General features: G+C 37.6%; 1 protein-coding gene across 1 annotated transcript in view; it reads right to left on the bottom strand.

Moving 5' to 3' along the window:
* CPZ (carboxypeptidase Z) overlaps positions 1 to 20,543 on the bottom strand; it is a 60,626-nt gene extending 40,083 nt beyond the window's left edge. Inside the window, exons 1-3 of the mRNA XM_051964934.1 lie at positions 20,363 to 20,543; positions 7,179 to 7,211; positions 1,621 to 1,995 (exon numbers count right to left, since the gene is read on the bottom strand). Of these exons, the coding sequence (XP_051820894.1) occupies positions 1,621 to 1,995; positions 7,179 to 7,211; positions 20,363 to 20,459 (505 nt within the window). The 5' untranslated portion in view covers positions 20,460 to 20,543. The remainder of the gene's footprint in view (positions 1 to 1,620; positions 1,996 to 7,178; positions 7,212 to 20,362) is intronic.
* Between the last annotated feature and the right edge of the window lie 1,806 nt (positions 20,544 to 22,349).

Below are 22,349 nucleotides of genomic sequence, written 5' to 3'. Positions count from 1 at the left end.
CATATCCTTTGACCCAACAGTGTTTCTATTGGGCTTATATCCCAAAGAGATCTTAAAGGAGGGAAAGGGACCCACATGTGCAAAAATGTCTGTGGCAGCACTTTTTGTAGTGGCAAGAAACTGGAAACTGAGTGGGTGCCCATCAACTGGAGAATGACCGAATAAATTGTGGTATATGAATGTTATGGAATATTATTTTTCTACAAGAAAGGATCAGCAAGTTTTCAGAGAGGCCTGAAGAGACTTACATGAACTGATGCTGAGTGAAATGAGCAGAACCAAGAGATCATTATATACTTCAACCAAAAAAACAACAACAACAACAAAAAAAAAAACTATGCAATGATCAATTCTGACGGACGTGGCTCTCTTCAACAAAGATGATTCAAACCAGTTGCAGTTGTTCAGTGATGAAGAGAGCCATCTACACCCAGAGAGAGGATTATGGGTGAACTGAGTATGGACCACAACATAGCATTTTCACTCTTTCTGTTGACATTTGCTTACATTTGGTTTTCTTTCTCAGGTTTTTTTTTTCCTTCTTGATCTGATTTTTCTTGTGCAGCAAGATAACTATATAAATATGTACACATATATTGGATTTAACATATACTTTAACATATTTAACATGTAATAGACTACTGGCTATCTAGGAGAGGAGATGGGGGGAAGGAGGGGAAAATTTGGAACAGAAAGTTTTGCAAGGGTCAATGTTGAAAAATTCCCACGTATATGTTTTATAAATAAAAAGCTTTAATAGAAGAAAAAAAGAAAAGAGAAGGAATATTACATACAGTGTGAGGGGGCAAGTCAACATCCCCTTTCTAGAACTTGGTTCCCTCTTCTTCAAAATAAAGGGGTTAGGAGAGAAAGTTCTTGTTAGGTGCTCTATGTTCTACAGCTGATTAAAATTCTCTCTTCCAAGGTCCCTTCTATCTCTAACATCCTCTGTTCTAAGATTCCTTTTATTTCTAAAATTCTCCATTCTAATCTCCTTTCCATCCCAAACATTCTCTATTCTCAAATCCCTTCCATTATTATCATTTTATGTTCCAAGATCTCTTCCAACCCTGACATTGTCTGTTCTAAAGACCCTTCTTTTTCTAGCATTCCCTGTTCTAATATCCCTTCCAGCCTTGACATTCTCTGTTCTAAGGTCCCTTCCAGCTGTCACATTCTATTTTCTGAGATTGCTTTCCATCACTGACAGTATGTGTCATATGTTCTAAGAGGAAGCTAAGTGACACAGTCAATAGATCTAGATTCACAAAGACCTGAATTCAAATCCAGCCTCAGACACTTATGATAGATTGTAGTCCTGAATAAGTTAACCTCTGCAACAGTTTCCTCAACTCTAAAGTGGCCAACTTTTAAGTCTCTAAAATCCCTCTGATTTTGATTTTATGAGTCCATGACATTGGTGCAAACAAATGTTCCCTCTGGCATTCTGGCAGATGGTCATTATCTGATAATGATGGAAGGATTCAGACATATCCATCAACTCTTCTACTCCCCAATGTCTTGAAAGAATTTCTTAAACATGTAACATAAATTAAAATAGCTTCATGCCTCTGAGCCTATGTATTCACCTCTCAATTTTTCTTGCTTTTTTTTTTTTACCTCTCAATTTTTCTAAAGGGTTATAGCATCCTTCTTCTTCATTGACAAAAAAGCGATCACAGTCCAGAAAGTAGGGCCAGGCCATGTCAATCCCATCAAAGGCAGGTTGGCAACTTTTCCTCAAGCTCTCACAGACATGTCGACAGGGCCTCATGACTCTGCCTGCGTCACATCGAGGAGCCAGGATGGAACAACCAAGGAACCTCAGATCGGGATTGCATTCTCCTTGGAGCAAGTTGTGAATCACACTCAAGAGGATATACTCAGAGCTGAATTCCACCACCTCCCGAGACTTCTGATCCAGCAAGTTGGGATAGAAAGTCTTGTTGTAGGATACATCATTGCAGTAGAGAAGATCAAGGTCCACACACTTGGCTGCAGAAACAACAAAGATCAGAGGGTAGAAAAATAATCCTTCCAACATTACATATTAGAACTATAAAAGAACCTTAGAATATCAAGAATAAAAGCAGTAATATGCTGGTAAATGTTTAACAACCAAGTGGTCTCTGAAAAAAAGTATAGAAAACATACTTGTAAGTCTTGTCTGAATTAACATTTTTCCATCATTTTCTTGAGTCTAGACAGTCAATAGAACAACAACAAAAAAATCAAGCCCAGATTTGTAGCATTTGCTGATTTCCAAGGTGTAAAACAAATGCTCATGATAAAAATTTAACAAGCAGTCCTAGAAAGGTAACTTAACCTATCTGCATATAGCCTTGAATGAAAGAGACATTAATATATTGTGTGTAGAACTTCAGGGATGGAAGGGATCTTAGAACCTAAAACAGAGGCCTGAAAAGAACTTTGTACCATAGAATGGCAGAGCTGGAAAGGAGCTTAGAAATCTTTTGATCCAATCTTCTTGTTTTACAAGGGAAAATTTTAAGAGATAGAATGATTTTTCTGAAGGTCATACCAGTAACAAGTAGCAGAGATCAAATCTGAGGAGTTTGTATTCTTATGACTGTTAACACTTTGAGAGCAGAGACCACACTAATCAAAAATGTTTATTTTGCTCATCATGTTAATCAGTTTTATAATGTAGAAAGCACTTAGTTAAAGAATTGAATAGAAAACAAGAAGAAATGAATGAATGGATTGATCTAGTCAAAATTTAAAATAAAAAAATTCAATTGTATTTAATGTAAAAATATTAAAAACATAAAAGTATAAATTTCCTTTTTGTTTTATTATTTTGCTTATAATGTCAGACTATTCAATTTAATTCAAAAATATTTATTAAACACTAACTATATACAGAGCATTGATAGGTGGTACAGCAGGTAGAGTGCCAGGCCTGGAGTCAGGAAGATTCGTCTTCTTTAGTTCAAATTTGTCTTTACTTACTAGCTGTGTGACCTTGGACAGGTCACTTTATCCTGTTTGCCTCAGTTTCTTCATCTGTAAAATGAGCTGGAGAAGGAAATGGCAAACCACTTCAATATCTTTGCCAGGAAAACTCCAAATGGGATCATGAAGAATCAGACATGACTAAAGAATAACAACTCCCAAATATATGGAACACTATGCTAAATGTTGGGTGAAATTAAATGTTTAGATATCACATGGTCTCTGTTCTTATGGAGTTTATAGTTTATTAGGGAAGCAATGTGCAAATACACACAGCTATACTTCCTTATACTTTCTAAAGGTATCAGATACAGATGTGTAATTTCCAGATAAATACATATTATTGTGCATGAGTTTATCAGAGGGCTAGGAACATGATTTTTTAATATTAGAAATGGGAAAAAAATTAGAAAATGAGAAAAAAAAACAAAATAGAAAAGGAAAGACAGAAAAGGAAAATTAAAAAAAAAAACACATTGTTAAATGCCCAGAAGAACATCAGGGAAGATTCAAAATATGTAACAATAAATTTCCATTTCAAGAAAGTATATATAATAATAAAAGAGATTATATTCATAACAATCCATCTTTTCTTTGCTTCCTTGGAGGAAGTCTTGTACTTTTTTACTTTATTCTTTTCCCCCTTTCATCCATCCCTTACCTTCCCCAAGCAGGCTATAGTTAAGCATGGATATATTTATATATAATGAACAGGTTGTATATGCAGTCAGAAAAGGAAAGGTTTTTAATATCTTATGAAATCAAAACAAGGCTTCTTGAAATAGAGTGCATTTGAACAAAGCTTTAAAAGATTGGTAGAAATCTGAAAGAGTAATGAACAAAGGGCAACCTCTACATAGAAATAGCAACCATAAAGATTTCTAGCCAAAAAAAAAAATAGGACAGGTTTAGGGAATAGGGAATGGTCCCTCTTGACTGGAACGCAAAATAAATGATGGGGAATAGTATTACATTAGGCCAAAAAATAAACTAGAGACAGATTGAAGCAATCAGTAAGCCTTGAATGCCAGGCAAAAAGGTTTAAATAATTGAAAATAATAGGGAACCCAAGGAAAGATTTGAACTATAATAGTAACAGACTCTTGCATAAGGAAGATCATTCTAGTAATTGTATGAGAAATGGTTTATAGTAGAGATGAGACAGGGGAAATAAGGGAGGAAGATTCATTAGGAGGGTATTGCAAATAAACAAGACAAGAGTTAATGAGCGCCTTTGGTAGTTATTTCCCTCTGTGGACCACAGTCTCTTCATATGTAAGATGAATATTGAACTAAATCATCCCTAGTCTGCTTTGAGCAAGATCCTTCTGGCAGATCTTCCAAGCAGCACATCTACCCACAAACAGCATGTGTTCAATAACCTCCAATACATTTCTTGTAAACTCATTAAACCAAGCTGCCTTTTGTCAAATAATGACACAGGAACAAACAACTTGCTTCATTTCAAAACCTATTTGCTTTGAATTCTTTCAAAGGCTCAGATCAAATAAGGTGATAAATTGCTTGGATCATATCACTTTCTCTGACATTCTAAATTAGGAAAAACCAAGAGGCTCATTTATATAGTTACAAAATTAACATCAGAAAAAGGCAATGTTTTGTTTGTTTTCTCTCTAGACTAAGAAGGGAATTAGATTTGATTACTGGGCATAACTACTAATTATCTCTCTTTAGAAAATAACAGGACTGTGTGGTAAGCAGAATAAGCAGGCTAAGGATGTCTGACTCAATACATCCTGCAACCTCCAGATTTTCTAGGGTCTGGAAGCTCTGAATATCTAAATTCCCTGAACAGGGGCGGGAGGAGAGGAAGAAACATAGACAGATATAACTGGACAGATGGAGATTAATGATGCTGAACAGGAGAAAGATTAGGATTTCATGGTTATAGGGAACTTCTTGAGAAAAATCTATGAGATCAGGTTGGCACTTTCTCTGAAATGTAAGGATCTTATAAAATTGCCTAGATCACAAAGATATTAAGTGAGCTGCTCTGGATTGTAGTCAGAGATTTAAACCCAGGTCTTCCTGGTTCTGAGGCCATCTCAATATCTATTATATCTACCGCACTGCCTCTTGTTAGAGACAAAGATAGACACATATAGAGACAGAGAAAGGAAGGAAGGAAGGAGAAAAGAGAAAGAAAGAAAGAAAGAAAGAAAGAAAGAAAGAAAGAAAGAAAGAAAGAAAGAAAGAAAGAAAGAAAGAAAGAAAGAAAGAAAGAAAAGAGAAAAAGGCAGAAGAAGAAGGAAGGAAGAAGAAATGAAAAGGATAGAAATAAAGAAAGGGAGAAAGGGAAGGAAAAAAGAGAGGCAAAGAGAAAGAAATAAAGAGGGGAGGAAGGAAGGAGAGAAAGAGAGGGAGGAAGGAAGGAAGGAAGGAAAGAGGGAAGCAGGAAGAAAGGGAGGGAGGGAGAAAGAAAGGGAGTGATGGAGGGAGGGAGGGAGGAGGAAAGGAAAAAAAGGAAGGAAGGAAGGGAGAAAGGAAGAAAAGGAGCAAAGGAGGGAGGGTGGAAGGAAAGAAGGAAGGAAGGAGGAAGGAAGGAAGGAAGGAAGGAAGGAGGAAGGAAGGAAGGAAGAAAGAAAAGAAGGAAGAAAGGAAGGAAGAAGGAAAGGAGGGAAGGAGGGAGAAAGAGAGGGAAGAAGGAAGGAAAGAAGGAATGAAGGAAAGAAGTAGGAAGGAAGAGAGAGAGGGAGGAAAGAAGGAAGGAAGGAAGGAAGAAAGGAAGGAAGAAAGGGAGAAAGGAAGAAAAGGAGCAAGGGAGGGAGGGTGGAAGGAAGGAAGGAAGGAAGAGAAGGGAAGGAAGGGAAGAAAGGGAGTGAGGGAGAGAGGAAGGGAAGAAGGAAAGGAGGGAAGGAGGGAGGAAGAGAGGGAGGGAAGAATGAAGAAAAGAAGGAATGAAGGAAAGAAGTAGGGAGGAAGAGAGAGGGAAGAAGGAAGGAAAGAAGGAATGAAGGAAAGAAGTAGGGAGGAAGAGAGAGGGAAGAAGGAAGGAAAGAAGGAATGAAGGAAAGAAGTAGGGAGGAAGAGAGAGAGAGAGGAAAGAAGGAAGGAAGGAAGGAAGGAAGGAAGGAAGGAAGGAAGGAAGGAAGGAAGGAAGGAAGGAAGGAAAGAAGGGAGGGAGGGAGGGAGGGAGAAAGGAAGAAAAGGAGCAAGGGAGGGAGGGTGGAAGGAAGGAAGGAAGGAAGGAAGAGAAGGGAAGGAAGGAAGAAAGGGAGCGAGGGAGAGACGAAGGGAAGAAGGAAGGAAGGAAGAAAGAAAAGAAGGAAGAAAGGAAGGAAGGAAGGAAAGGAGGGAAGGAGGGAGGAAGAGAGGGAGGGAAGAATGAAGGAAAGAAGTAGGGAGGAAGAGAGAGAGGGAAGAAGGAAGGAAGGGAGGGAGGGAGGGAGAGTAGAAGGGAAGAGAGAAATCACATGGATAAGCAAAATAAATACAGCAGCTCTGGAACGGTTTTATCAGTTAGTTTAGGATGACTCCTGCTGTTACATGTCCCAACAATGAGAAATGAAGGGTGAAATTAGGTGCCTGAGCTAAATGAATTCATTCTGGGATTCAAAGGGAAGACCTCATAGATCTCTGGCTGCACTTTAGTTTGGGATACTGCCACTTACCCAGTCTCTCAAGTTCATGGCAATAAAATTATGAGGGGGAAATTTTCTTTTCCCTAATCTGTCCTATCTGTCCCCAAATTCTAGGAATTATGACCATATAACATGTCTTATGTGTATCCTCTCTTCTCCAGTCTCCGTTTCATTCCCTATATACCCCCAGTGATCTCCCTTTGGACCATTGCATATAACCCCCAAAAGATTTTCCTGTCTTTAACCTCCCTGCACTCACCTCTAATCTATTTGTACGCTGCTGACAAGAAACATTTTTAATGCCTAGGCCACAACCTGATGCTCCTTGTCATTCTTGTTTTACAACAACTCTCAATAACTTAATAATCAAGAAACATTTTGGACAGAAAGGTCTTGGATTCAAATCCTGTTTCTGCTATTTATAGACGTACCTATGTGGCCTTAGTCAACTTCCTTCACTAATCTACACACCAGCTACACCTTTATTTTACAATTAATATAAGGATTTTGTTCTAAATCTCCAGATCTTTGATGCTCTAAAACCTAAAATCTACACACACACTCACTCACACACACAATATGAATGTATACATACTGTACCATTTTCTGCAGTTGGAGGACCGTGGCATTCTCCTGAAAACAATGGAAATAAGGAAATCAATGATTCATTTAGCAATTTTAAAAAATTCATTCATGCATCTTGCCATGCATGGTCAAAAAAATGGGATGGGGACTTTGATTCTAGTACAGGTTTTGCTCCTAACTCAATGTGAAGCCATGGAAATCAATAGATCAATCAATCACCAAGAAATGAATAGAGCACTGGACTTGAAATCAGGAAGACCTGGGTTCAAATTCCTCTTCAGCCTCTTATTAGCTGTGTGAGGATCATAATGTTACTAAACCTTTCTGAGGAACTTCAGTGCCCAGCTGTAAAATGAGAGGACTGGAGTAAAGGGTCTCTGAGGTCCCTCCCCCCTTTAAATCTAAGGGCTTCAAATTAGCAGGTCCTGAGCACACTGGAGTTTTTCCTTGTTGCACTGTTATTTGATGCTTAATATCAGATCCACTCTTCCTGTTCTAGTACTCAAGCATCTAGATTGGTGCTCTTGGGATGACTTCTTGTGCCATGATAATGCCTTCAATTTCTCCAAGGTTCCCAAGGGATCACAGGCTCTGCTACATCTGACTAAAATGATACCAAATAGGAGTCACTGGAGGACTTTACATTTGTTGTCAGAGGACCAGCCAAGATTAGTGCAAAAATGTTCATTGTCGGAGAACTGGCCACCAAGAGATGACTTTTTGCAGCAACAGGTCCTTAAGAAGAATGACTGCTAATGAGTAGAGAAACTTTGATTAGTAGGAAATCCCCACAGAGACAAAAACAGAGATCCATGAAATACTAAAGCGTTTGGGGCATCCAAATACATTCTTGGTGGAATTGTGGATGGCCAAACATTCTGGGAATTAATTTGAAATTATGCCCCAAAATGTGACCAATTGTCCATATCCTTTGAGAGATTCAATGGTAATACTATCTCAGAAAGATACATATATAATAAAATAATTATAACACTACTTTTTGTAGTAGCAAAGAACTGGAAACAAGGCAGATACCCATCAACTGGGAAAATGTCTGAACAAAGTATACTTTGTAAATGTAATTAAAGAGAACAGGGATTGTTTCAATGACTGTATCTGAATCCCCAGTATCTAGCACTAAGCTTGGCATATATTATTTAGTTGTGTCCAACTTTTTTGTGACCCCCTTTGAAGTTTTCTTAGCAGAGATAAGGTTTGCTATTACTTTCTCCAGTTCATTTTACACATGAATAAACAGAAGCAAAAAGATTAAGTGAATTTCCTGAGGTCACTCAGCTACTAAGTGTCTGAAAACAGATTTGATCTCAGGAAAATGAATCTTCTTGCTGCCCATGGTTGGCATATAACAAGTTCTTAATAAATATTTGCTGCATGGTAAGAGATGATGCTTCTAATGGAGAGAAGTATGGGAAGGTCTGTAATAAAGTAGTACAGAAAGAAGAAAGCAAAAGCAGAAAAACAACAAAAAAAAATGACTACAATAACGAAAATGCAAAGAATAGCAAAACAATTAAAATCAAATACTATGAAATCAAAGGACCCAAGTTTGGTGTACCAAAAAAGATTTGAAGATGTATCTCCTTCCTTCTTTGTAAAGGACAGGATATTATAGATATGGAATACCATATATAATATTAAACCTGTTTGGGATTAGGTTAATTTTTCTTTTTTCTTTTGGCCACTATATAAGTGATGGCTTTTCAGAGCAAGAGAGATATGCTGGGAAATGGAGGTGTGGTAAAAACTGATATTAACAATTTTGAAAAATAGATTTGAATTTACTTGGAATTTGAACTTATTTCAAAAATAAAATTTAAAAATATGTATGATTTAGAGCTGTAAGGGATCTTATTTTAGAGGTCAAAAAATGGAGACCCAGAGAGGGAATGGGACTTACCAAAGAGTACATGGAGTATACAATACATAGAATTCACAGAATATAGAGAATTTAAAGAGTATATAATACAAAAAATTCAAACAGTACATTATCGAACTACTTTCAAGCAATATAGTGATGAAAATGTTCAACATGAATAACTTTTTTCAATGTTATTTTATCCTATTACCCTTCTCACAATCTTTATTTCAGTCAAATTATCCAGTTAGCTGTTCCCTGCACATGACATTCAATCTCCCACTTCCAGGTCTTTGCACATATGAACATAATGCATGTCCAAAATGCACTTTCTCTTTTCTTCTATTTAGTAGAATTCCTAACTTCTTTCAGAAGCCAGCTCAAGCACCACCTTCTATGTGAAACTGTCCTTGGTTGTCCAGCTATTAGTACTTTCTATGAAATTACTTTATATAAACTGTATTTACTGGTTTATGTTCAAGCAATTTTCTGTAGGTTCCTTTGTTTTTGCCTTTGTAACTTCAGCCTCTAGCCCAGTGCCTTGCATAAAGTGAGCATTTAACATGTTAAATTGAGTTAAAGCTAGCACCTTGTAATGTGACAGATCTCAAGTTATTTACTTGACATTATACAAATGGAACTTTTTAAAACTGACAATATGTCCAAATATGACCAACCTCAGAATGATTAAATAACTGCATTTTCTTGACTACATACAAACAACCCTAGAGCTAGTGAATAACCTCATTTTCCAGCCTTTCTAATTCAATTCACTAAATACATTAATAACACATTGATGGGGGAGGGAGGAAGGGAGACATTCCTGAAATGAAAAACAAACGATTTAAAATTAGGAGACCAGGGTTCCAGTTGTAAGAGTCCTACTAGCAGCATGTCTGTGGATAAATTATCCCCTTCCTCTCCCCCAGGAGTCTCTGTTATTAGGACATCATTTTGAAAATAATAAACTGTGTTCTCACCATGATGTAATATGGGGATCGAGTGAGCTAATGCATGTAAAACACCCTCAAACCCCAAAGTATCATGCAAAGATCAGGTACTATTATTATCGTTGCAATTATTATCATGTTATTATCTAGTGAATCAAATGAGAGGTGCCGTTTTCCACAGCTCCTATTCATTTGGCATAAATGTTCCTGTGGGCATATGTTAAGTGTGAATTTATTGGGTAAATTAGCTTGTTTTAGCCTATGAGTCACCAACACTTAGGACATTAAACAGTGCCAGACATATATTTACAATGGCCTAATTTGGAATCTGACAAACCATGACAAAAATCAATAGTTCAGAAGAACCATAAAAAATATACCAAGATACCAACACTATGTGTGGCACCCATACTTCAAACTTTTAACACTCATAGGAACAAAATGGAAAGAAGAATTAGCACCTGTCAAATGAGGGCCCTAACTCATTGTTGGAATATTTTGTCTCAAGAAGAGAATATTTGGATAATTTTTGACCACATAAGTGCAAACATTCCTAATGTTTTTGGGTTTTTGTTTGTGTGTGGGAGAGAAAGGGATTTGGTATGATAATATGTTTTAATAGATTTTTTTTTCACTGACCACATCTAAAAAGGAACCATGGAGTCTGAATACAGATCAAAGGATCAAATCATATTATTTTCACTTTTTTTCTTATCTCTTGGTTTTTCTCTTTTGTTCTGACTCCTCTTTCCAAACAGATTACTGTGGAAACAGATTAACATGATTGTATATGTAAACCTATATCAAATTGCTTGCTGTCTTAAGAGGGGGAAGGAAAGGGAGAAAGAGAGAAAAATTTACAACTCAAAATCTTACAAAAATCACTGTTGAAAATTGTCTTTACATGTAATTTTTGGGAAAAAGAAAATACTGCATAAGTAAAACAAAAATAGCATTTTATTTTTCCTCTAATCATATATCAAGAAAATTCATAGCATTCATTGTTACAAGATTTTTAGTCCCAAATTTTTCTTCCTCCTTCCCTTCCCCTTCCTTCTTCCAAAGATGACAGTTTGATATAAGCTTATACATGTATCTTGAAAATCATATTTCCATATTAGTCATAGTTGTAAAACAAGAAACAGCTCAAAAAGAAAAAAATATCACAAGATATAATACAGTAAGTGAAAAAAATATGCTGCAATTTGCATTCAGTCCATTAGTTCTTTATCTGAATGTGGATAACATTTTCCTTTGTGAGCCCATACTTGCTTTGGATCATGGTGTTGCTGAGAAAAATTGAGTCATTCATACAATGTTTTTCTAGTTCTGCTTATTTCACTTTGCAACAGTTTGTGCAAATCTTTCCAGATTTTTCTGAAATCTGCCTTCCATTATTTCTTATGGTATAATAGCTTTCTTTATTTTCATATAACCACTACTTATTCAAGCATTCCCTAATTTTGCCACTATGAAAAGAGCTGCTATTTATATTTTTGCATATGTAGGTCCCTTTCTTCTCTTTTTTATCATCTCTTTGAGATATAGACCTGCTAGTTGTATTGTTGGATCAAAAGGTATGTGTAGTTTGTCTGCCTTTTGAGCATAGTTCCAAATAGCTTTTCAGAATGATTGCATCAGTTCACAATTCCATCAACAATGTTTTAGAGTATTTAGAGACTTTTCCACACCCTTTCCAACATTTATTATTTTTCTTTTTTGTCGTATTAGTCAATCTGATAGGTGTGAGATGATATCTCAGAGTTGTGATAATTTGAGTTTCTCTAATCAAAAGTGATTTAGAGCATTTTTCATATGCCCACAGATAGCTTTGAATCCTTCATCTGAAAACTGAATTCATATCCTTTATCAATTGGTGAATGGCTTGCATTCTTATAAATTTGACTCAGTTTTCTATTAAATTTGAAAAAATGAGTCTTTTTCAGACATATTAGCAGAAAAGATTGTCTCCTTGTTTTCTGCTTTCCTTCTGGTCTTAGTTACATTGGTTTTGTTTGTATGATAACTTTTAAATTTAATATAATCTAAATTATTTATTTTGCATTTTGTAATCCTATCTCTTGTTTGGTCATGAATTCTCTCCTTCCCCATAGATCTAATGACTAGATTATTCCTTGTTCTTCTAATTTGCACATTCACAGTTATGATTACTACCTGCACATTTCCTTCTATTTTATTCTTCCTTCTGCTTGTCATTTTCTTTTAACCCCTTTCCTCCTCACTAGTGTTTGCCTTTGCTACTCTCTCCTTATCTGTTTTTCTTTCTCTCAGTCACAACCCTAACTCTAAGCCCTTCTACTTTCCAGTAGAAGATAAATTTGTGTATTTTATTCCCTTTCTGAGCCAATACTGATGAGAGTAAGGTTAACATCTCACTCATTGCCCTCCATCTTTTCCTCCACTGTAATAATTCTTTCATATCTCTTCATGTGAAACATTTTACACCATTGTACCTCTACCTTCCTTCTGCATCTATCCCTCTTTCTCATACCTTAAATTTTTTCATGTCACTCTCCTAAATTCACTTTATACCCATATCCTCTGACTATATAAATTCTTTCTAGGTACACTATTAATGATATAATTTTAAGAGTTACAAGTATCATCTTCCAATGTAGTGATGTAAATAGTTTAACTCTATTAAATCTCTAGTGTTTTCTCTTTTTTACCTGCTGATGATTCTCCTGGGTCTTGATATTGGAGGTCAAATTTTTGTTTTAGTTCTGATCTTCTTATGAAAGTTTGAAATCCTTATATTACATTGAATGACCATTTTTCTCCTTGACATATTATGTTTAATTTTTTCCAGTTAAATGATTCTCGGTTATAGTTCTAGACTCCTTTGCTTTCTGGAATATTATGTTTCATGACCTCCAGTCCTTTAATGTTGCAGCTGCTAAGTCCTGTGAATTCCTGATTCTGACTCCCCAGTATATGAATTGTTTCTTTCTGGCTACTTGTACTATTTTTCCCTTCACCTGGTAGTTCTAAAATCTTGCTATAATCTTCCTTGGAGTTTTTAATTTTCTAATCTCTCTTTTGAGATATCTGTGGATTATGTCAATGTCTAGTTTGCCTTCTGCTCCCAAAATATCAGGACAATTTCCCTTGATAATTTCTTCAAAAATTCTGTCTAGAGTCTTCTTTTGATTATGACTTTCAGGTAGTCCAATGATTCTGATACTCCTCTCCTGGGCCTATTTTGTAGGTCTGTTGTGATTTTTTTTTCCACTTCTAACTTTTAAAGTGTTGTTTGAATTAATAAGATTTTTAAATTTTCTTTTCCATTTGATTCATTATACTCTTTAAGGACTTGTTTTTTCACTAGGTTTTTGTATCTCCTTTGCATTTGACCAATTCTCCTTTTAAAGCAGTTTTTCAAGCTGTTGACTTTTTTTTTTCACAATTCTCTTTCATCATTCTCATTTATTTTACAAATTGTTCTTCTATCTTTCTTATATGATTTTCACATTCCTCTATGAATTCTTCCAATTATTCTTTCTGGACTTGAGACCACTATCTACTTTTTTTTTGGGGGGGAAGAAGGTGGGGAGGGTTGCCCACAGGTATTTTGACATCCTCTTCTGAGTTTGTGTCTTGGTCTTCCCAGTCACCATAATAACTTTTTGTAGTCATATTCTTTTGTGTTGTTTTTTTACTCATTTTTGGCCTTTTTCCCTGTTTTTTAAGTTTGAATTCTACTTCCAGGATAGAAGGCACACTGCCCCAACTTTCTTGTGATGGTAGCTGCAGGTTCTGCCCATTTACCTGGTACTGTGGCTATTTACCTGCTGCTGCACTGATATTGCCCAGAAGCCCACAGTGGACCCTCCTGTCTGATACTGTGTTAAGGAGGTGGGGTAAAGGGTGGTTGGTACTAATAGAGTCTGTAGTCTGGCAGCTTACCAGGTACTGAGCTGTGGTTCTAGTGGTGTTGTCTGATGCATGCTGAGGCTCTATTTTCTGTGTTTTTCCAGTGCTGAAGCACATGGCAGTCCAGCTTTTGAAGGCTGCCTGTTTGCCCAGGGTTATATTGAAGTCTGTTGGGATTCGTGCTGGTGGCTACCTGTTTCCTTAGGCATCCATAGGTTTAGCATCTACTTACTCCAGGCTGTGCTGAAGACATGGTTAATGAAAAATGCCTGTTTGCCCCAAACTGTGCTGAAGCACATGGAGATCTGGCCACTGGAAGAAGCCTGTTTATCTAGAGTCAAAGCACATGATGGTTTCCACGGCTGGAATCCACTGCTTGCTTTGCCTATGCTAAGGAATGTGGGGGGTCCTGGTGCTGGCATTTCCCCCTCCACCACACTGGGACTCAGCATCTCCTGCTCATTTGCTGAGGTGGGATTTACTGCTAACTCACTTGGGAAGCTTTCTGTCCTCCACTGTATCCCCTTGTACTCTTGTGAGATGAACTCCTTCAGCCAATCCTCCAAATTTCCTTTGCTAAACAATTATTTCACTTCGTCTCCTCACAGGTTCTACTATTCCAAGACTTGTCTTGGAGTGCTATTTTATAATTGCCCAAAGGAGGAGAACAAGGGAAAGTTATAATGATTCACTACTAATTTTCCCAACATCCCCAATGTTCTAACATCTGACATTCTGTTTTCTGAGGTCTCTTCCAGCTCTGATTTTTTAAGAAATCTGACATTGCATTATCTTCCAGCTCTGATATTCCAAGAACCTTGATATTCCATGTCTTAAAGTTTCTTTCATTTCTGATGTTCTATATTGTTCAGTCATTTTTCAGTTGTGCTCTACTTTTCATGAGCTCATTTAGGGCTTCTTTGGTAAAGATACTAGAATGATTTGCTATTTTCTTTCGCAGCTATTTTACAGATGAGGAAACTGAAAGAGAGTTAAGTGACTTGCTCAGGATCTCACAGGTAGTAAGTATTTGATGCCAGATTTGAATTTAGGTCTCCCTGATTCCAGGCCTGACTCTATCTACTCTGCCATCTATTTGCCCCTTGATGTTCTGAGGTATCTGATATGTCATGTTTTAATTATAAAGAATTTGACATTTCATGTTTTAAGATTCCTTCCAGCTCTGATGTTCTAAAAGATCTGACATTCCCTATCCTGAGTGAGGTTTCTTCCAGATCACCCATTCCATTCTGTGCCCTTGGACCTCTCCAACTCTAGCAGTTTCAAAGAGGAACATCTAGATCTAAAGAAAACTTTCTAGCAATTAGAGCTATTCAAAGTAGAAGAAACAGGCTTAAAAGTGGGTTCCTTCTCACTGGAAATCTTCAGGCAGGGGCTGGAAAACCACTTATTAATGATGTTGTCAAGGGAATTCTTGGTCAGAAATTATCCAAATATTCTCTTCTTGAGACAAAATATTCCAACTTCCTTCAGAAATTTTTATACTGTCCATTTTTAAGTTTTTTTCATATGATATTCATTCTTCTCTGAATATATTTCTGCTTGTCAATGCCCTTCCCAAAATATGGCATCCAGAAATGATATATTATGCCATATCTGGAGCTCTGTCTGAACAGTCCAAAGATTATGAGGACTAGCACTTCCTAAATTCTGGACTCTTAGGATTAGTTAAGATTGGTTTGTGAGTCCTTTCCAGATTATATGTGCTTAAAGTCAAAAAGCCAAGTTCAAATCCACACATGTCCACACATCTCTAAAGAGCAATCCAACTCTAAATTCCATATGCTCAGGCAAGCCATGTTGCTTCTCTGAGTAGAAGACAGTGGATGAGCCCTGAATTTGGAGGCAGGGGAGCTTCTGCTGAGCCAATTTTCTCAAAAAGGAGCAGAAGCGATTTATTGAGGACAAAACCATGTGCTTCTCTTCAGTTTATTCTTTGGATCTCAAGACTAAGATTTAATAGTCTTTTGCCTTGAATTGGACTATAAGCATTAAATCAATCCATCTATTTCATGAGTATAAGGTATCTAAAAATAAAATACCTTCTAAATATAAAAAATAGGTTTTTGATCATTAAATTTAAAGTTCAAAAAAGTTGAGATAACCTCTTAATTCTCTCCTTTTATAGAAAAGGAAATTAAGTCTAACAGATGAAAAGTGGCTTTTCCAATATCACAAAATAATTGGTCTGAGAAGTCTACCATCTTTAACTCTAGAGCTAATATTCATTTCTCTGAACCACTTGATCTTTTAGTCATTTTATGTTGTTGTACAGTCATCTTTAGTCATGTCAAGTTCTTCATAATCTAATTTAGGGTTTCCTTGGCAAAAATAGTGGAGTAGTTTGTCATTTCTTTCTCCAGCTTATTTTAGATGAGGAAACTGAGGCAAATGGGAATAAGTGACCTGCCCAAAGTCACACAGTTCATATCTGAGACCAGATTTGAATTCAGGAAAATGAGTCTTCTGAACTCCACATCCAGCACTTCACCTAACTGTTCCCTTAGTTAATGAAGGTTGTATTTATATAAATATGGGGTTCAAAACATGAAATTAGACATTCCTGGTTCTCCATCCTGAGAACACAAATCTAAATAATACAATAATATGTGCAGGTCTAGATGCCTTATTTAATTTTAAGGTCATCAATCAGTGTAATAACATCTGAGAGAGGGCTGTCAGCAATATGATTTGAAAACAAATCATTTAGGAAATAATTAAAAGAATTAGAGAGGTTTATATTGGAGCGAATTTAAGAACATGTACATTTGAAGAGCTATCTTGTTATTTTGCTTGGTCCCAAAGAAGAAAACTAGAATAAAGAGAAGCATAAGTTACACAGAGGCTCAATACATTAAATAAATACCTATTGATAAAAACTCTCCAGGGGTGGAATGAACTAGTTTAGAGATCTGGTAGAGAAGATCATATGTTGAGTTGGACTATAAGTCCTGCGAGATTTTTTTGCCTCTGAAAATCTATGATTTTATGACATACATTAATGAAAAGGAGGTTATATTGGATCAATGATTTCTAACTGAGGTTCCCTGGACCTCAAGGAGTATATAGAGAGACTGAAGGAAATCTATGAATTCAATTGGGACACTTTGTTCATCTATTTAACAATATTTTTCTGAGAAGGGGCCTGTAGGTGCTAAAAAGGGCCATGACACATGCAAAAAAAAAATAATAATCATGAAGAAGTCCTGATACACAAAAACTCTGAGGTTTGTCTCCGGCATTGTGATTTTGTGACTTTTTGAAGTGTTTTACTTTGAGCAGCAGGTGGCACTGCTGCTAGCAGTTAAGGGTACACATTTTATCTGAAATATTGAAAATTATAGAAGCTCTGAGTCCCAGAAACTTTCATAGTTGGAAAGAACTTTGGATCATTTCTTCCAAACTGTTGGAATCCTCTCTAAAGCATTCCTAACTAATGTTTATCTAGCCTCCTCTTGAGCAACTTCAGTCACAAGAAGCTTACTGACAGCCATTTCCTTGTTGGACAGCTCTACTGGATAGTTACATAAAACTCAAACGTGCCTGCTTATAACTAATATGCTATCATCGAATCTTGCATTGAAAGCTGGGGGAAATTGCTTAGAAAATATTGAGCTCAATATCTTTATTTTGCAATAAAAATAGGTTGTCCAAGATGAGACAGTGAGATGAGCTAGGTTTCACCTCACACCTCCAAACATTATCCTTCCTTTGTATTATTTGGTCTCTTAATATGCATTCATTCATCCAAGGTTTCCCCTTTCTCACCAAATAGAATGTCATTAAATAAAAAATTCCCTTTCTAGGCTTAGAGAGAATGTAGTTTAATTCCATGATTTTATGTATTTGAAAACTAAATCCTAAGACATAAAGGATTTGCCTAAGATTGCATAGTTAGCAAGGGGCAGACTTGGAATCATACTTCACTATATTTTTAGATCTAAGTCTTTCTTCCATTTTTTTCATGGCTCTCTCTACCTGTACCTGTACCTGTACCTGTAGATGAAATAAACCCAGTGCTTTCACTCATCCTTGGATATGATATAGTTTCTTTCCTCTCATCAAACTGGATACTCTCTTCTGGACATACTCCTGTTCATAGTAATACTGGTTCTTTTTTTTTTAATCAAAATCTTGGGATTGGACCTCTTGAAATCTTGCCTTCTCTTGAATATCTCCAGTGATGAATAAATCACTACCTCATAATCTATTCCATCGTTGGGCAGCTCTAGTGAGAAAGTAATATTGAACTGAAATTTGTCCTCCTTGTGATATTCACTTATCAATCCTAGTTCTCCTTCCAGAAGATCAGATAGAGTGTCATTTAATTATAGTTTTCAGAGCTGAAAGGAACTTGAGAAACAATTTAGTCCAAATCCTTATTTTTAGGTCATATGCTAAATTTTATATTAATTACAGAAGTTATTCTATAAGTTTTCACATCATAAACAAAATTATGTCACAAAGAATTAAGATTTCCCAGAGTTGGTTATTCCTTATTGGAAAGTTAACCTTTTTTAGCCTGAAAGTAGATTGTTTAACCAAAAGATGATCACTACATGGCATAATCCACTATACCAAACAAGAGAGTGGTCTCCTGAAGGAATTATCAGTGTCAATCAATATTTCAATTACTCAACATATGTTTTATTGAGGGTCTTGTGAGAGACTGTCTCTTTGAAAAATAGATCTTAAGAAGCCTTAGACAATACAATTACTAAAAATACATTAAAGTATGGCATTTCTATGACACTATACAATGTTTTTATATGTGTTATTCGCAATCATGGAATACTAGAATTGAAAGGGATATTAGGATATAGAGTATATAATATTAGAGTGTAGAATCTTTACCTTACATGAAATAAAAAAGAAAATAAAGAATTTTACCAGGGACATCTTAGACAAAAAATAAGGGGGGTGCCTTCTTTAGGGCAAGAACAAGTGATAAATGATGAATTGTCCCTAACCTACATCCATCACCATACAGTATCAAGAGAATTAGAAGTCCCCTAAACATACTTTTTGGACCCTTGAGTGGATGATTTAGAGAAATACATGAAAAAAAAATGCTATAGGAAGATTGCTTGGAGCCACAGGGCTTGTGTGGGTGGCATTCTGCACTAATGTATTCATTAGCTACATCAATAAGATCACAGCTCCATGGAATCACTGAAGGAAGAAATAGGAAAAGAACTTAAGAAATAGAAAATCAAGAGTTCTCAAGGATCTTAGAAATAGAATGTTTTAAGGATTTTAGATGGAAAGGATGTTAGAACCTAGAGTTCCAAAACTGAAAGTTTTGAAAATCATTAATGAATTTAGAATGTCAGGAACCGAGAAAGTTAGAGATATGAGGCAACTGGGAAAATAAAATGTTAGAGCTGGGAGAGAATTTAAGAAAACAAATTATTATTGGCACAAGGGTACCTAAGTAGATATTATCTTGTCCGGCCACTTCACCCTTCTTTATGTGACATTTTGCACAGAAGGAATACGAATTTTTGATTTTAGAATGGCACCACTCAGGTCCATAGACAGGGCAGAGTTTGTGCTTAGAGAAGAGACAACCTAGATCTTCTGGATCCCAGGAAAGTGTATTTTCCTCTGTTACACTGAGCCCTTCTTTGTTTAATTGTGAATAACATAAATCCTCAGCATTTGCCTAGACAGGAAAATCTGAGTGGAACTTGGGGGGCTGGGACTCCCCCCTCCCCATATTTTCTACCCCTGTTAATACACAAAATGGTTGTCAGTTTCCTATCCAGACACTGGAAATCACTTCAGGATCCCCCAGTCACAACCAAAAGACCCTCTTCTCCCACTAATCCTTCACCCCAGTCTGTATTCCCCCAACTAGCCTCCTCTGTACACAGCAGTGTTATCCGGAGACCTTAGGTACCTTCACTCTGCCTAGTGGATCAAAAGTTCACCCGGACTGAATATCAGGCTGACCAGGGTTCCTGGAAAGGCAAGGAAGAGCGATTCCCAGCAACCATCCCCCTCTTTGCAAACACATAGATAAGAGAAGACATATGGCCCTGATCTAGCCTGCAGAGGCAGCCTCCCAGACCTACGTGGCTGGAAGCCACCCCTTCACGGGACATAACCCACCCCCATCCCACCACGTGGCCACACAGAAGAACCTGATGCAACCCGCAGCAGCGGTACCCCAATGAAACGCCCTCTACCTACCTCCCCAGAGCTGGGCAATGTTCTGTGCTACCTCAACCTTACCTCCCACTCCCAATTCATTGCTCAGCTCAAAATGCGTCTCTCTCGTCTCTTTTTAAAAGACTTCCCGAAGATATCCCCCTTTCCCCCGATTGCGCCCTGCAGAAATCCTCAATAGCGCTGAGGTAACTTATTTTCTTGCCCCTTGATGTGTGGCTCCCTTCTCCCCTGAGGGATCCCATCTCCCTTGGGAGCCAAAACGTGGCGGTGGCCCCCTCTCTTACCGATGGTGTCCTGATCGGGCTTACAGCGGGGGCCAGCCGCGGTTAGCCCGGTCAGGGAGCCGAGCAACAGGAGCGGGAGCGGGAATGCTGACCACATGGGGGGCGCCCTTTGTCCGCTGCCGCCTCAGCTGAAAGCTGTGATGTGGCACTGGCTGCAGTGCGCTCCCCTCGCAGCCTCTTGGAACCCCGCAGCCTGGCCCAGCCAGTCCTCCCCTCTCCTCTCCTCCGTCCCCTCTGCTCCTTTCCCCCCTCCCCCCTCCCTCTGCCTGCCCTCCTTCCCTCCCCGCACCGCGCTGCGCCAGGGGCCAGAAGCCCAGAGAGAGTGGGCCGGGCGGACGGATGCGCTCACTTTATGGAAGTTTAGCACAGAGAATCAGATTACAGTTGGCAGCCTGGCCGTCCCTCCTTCTTCGAAAGGAAAAGGGTGGGGGTGAGGGTAGTATTTAAAAAAAGAAATGAGTCTAGAAGAAGAAAAAAGAGAAAACATAAATGTTGCTCTCATCCCTTTCATTGTCTTCAGTCTTTCAAATGAGTTAGACACTTGGAAGAGGGGGAGGGGAGCCTCCTGAGACACAGATCTCTGAAGGTCTTTATTGGGAGGGAGCAGGAGGAGAGAATCAGAAATCTTTAATGTGGAAAAAAAGGGGATTTACAGCTGAAAGTGAGTTTTGAGTTCGTTAGGTCGGAACCCCTTCTTTTACAGAACCAAGAGGTTGAATTGACTAAGCCAGAGTCATTTGGAAGAATTTGAATCCACCTCTTCCGACTCCAAAAATTTAGGGATCCTTTAAATACAGGAAGCTTCCACTCCTGTGAATTTGTTTTGTCAAGGACCACCAACGATCTCCGATCCCACAGCCTTTTCCTCCTTGATCACTCTACAATATTTGACACAGTAGATCACCATCCACCTCTAGCTGACCTTGCTTCTCCCTTCTCTTCAGTTATGCTAATCACGCTGCTTTCTTTGGAATTGTTTGAGCTTTTTTTTTTTTTTTTTTTTTTTCTGATTCATCACCATCTCTCCTCCTTCTGAGTACGTGCATTTGTCAAAACCTCCATCCCTTTTTCTGCCTCTAAATTCTCTCTCTTTTGACAATATCGTCCATTCTCCTGGTTTGTTATCCCTTCTGTGGAGATGAGTGCACATTCATAAAGCCAGTCCCAATCTCTTCACTCAACTACCATCTTTATTTCCAATTGCCTGGTCTGGATAGTCTACTTACCTTTTTCATTTGCATTTGAAACTCATCATGTGCAAAGTGTTATCATTGTCTCCTGCAATCCTTCTAAATTTGCTCTTGCTTCAACTTTCCCTTTCTGTCGATACCTTCCTCCCAATTACTTAGAATGGGAAACGTTAGAGACAGCCAAGTACAAAGAAAAGAACCCGAAATTTGAAGTCACTGGACCTGAGCTTTGTCATTCATTGCCTGTGTGTTCTTGAAAAAGGCATTGAACTTCATTTTCCTTACCTGAAAAATGAGAGATTTGGACTAGATAATCTCTAAGGTTGCTTCCAGTTCTAAGTTTATGATCCAGTGATCTTTGACTTTTCCTTCTGCCTCACCTTCCATCTTAGTAGCCAATTCCCATCCTACAGATTCTACCTCCTCTCCACCCCCATTTATATATATCTTGAGTTCTAACTACTCAAGTTCAGACCCTTCTTTCTTCTTGATTTCATTCTTGTAATAACTTCCTAACTGGTTCTTCTGTCTTCTGCCTCTCTAATCTATTCTTCCTACAGTTAGTTAACTGCCTATATCATCTCTCTAAGGCACAGATGGGAACATGTTATTCTACTTCGGTGCCTCTCTATTTCTTCCAGGATAAAACACAAACTTCTCAGTATGGCATACAGAGCTTTTCACAATCTTGCTCCAACTTATCTTTCCAATCTTAATTCACACTATTTTTTCAGCCAAACTGGACAGTAAGCAATACTTGCTGCATTCAGGCAAACAACCACCACTACCACCTTGCC

This window comes from Antechinus flavipes, chromosome 6 (assembly GCF_016432865.1).
Source record: "Antechinus flavipes isolate AdamAnt ecotype Samford, QLD, Australia chromosome 6, AdamAnt_v2, whole genome shotgun sequence".
NCBI lineage: Eukaryota > Metazoa > Chordata > Mammalia > Dasyuromorphia > Dasyuridae > Antechinus > Antechinus flavipes.
The sequence above is the reverse complement of the archived record's forward strand: the minus strand, read 5'-3'. Positions and strand labels throughout refer to the sequence as shown.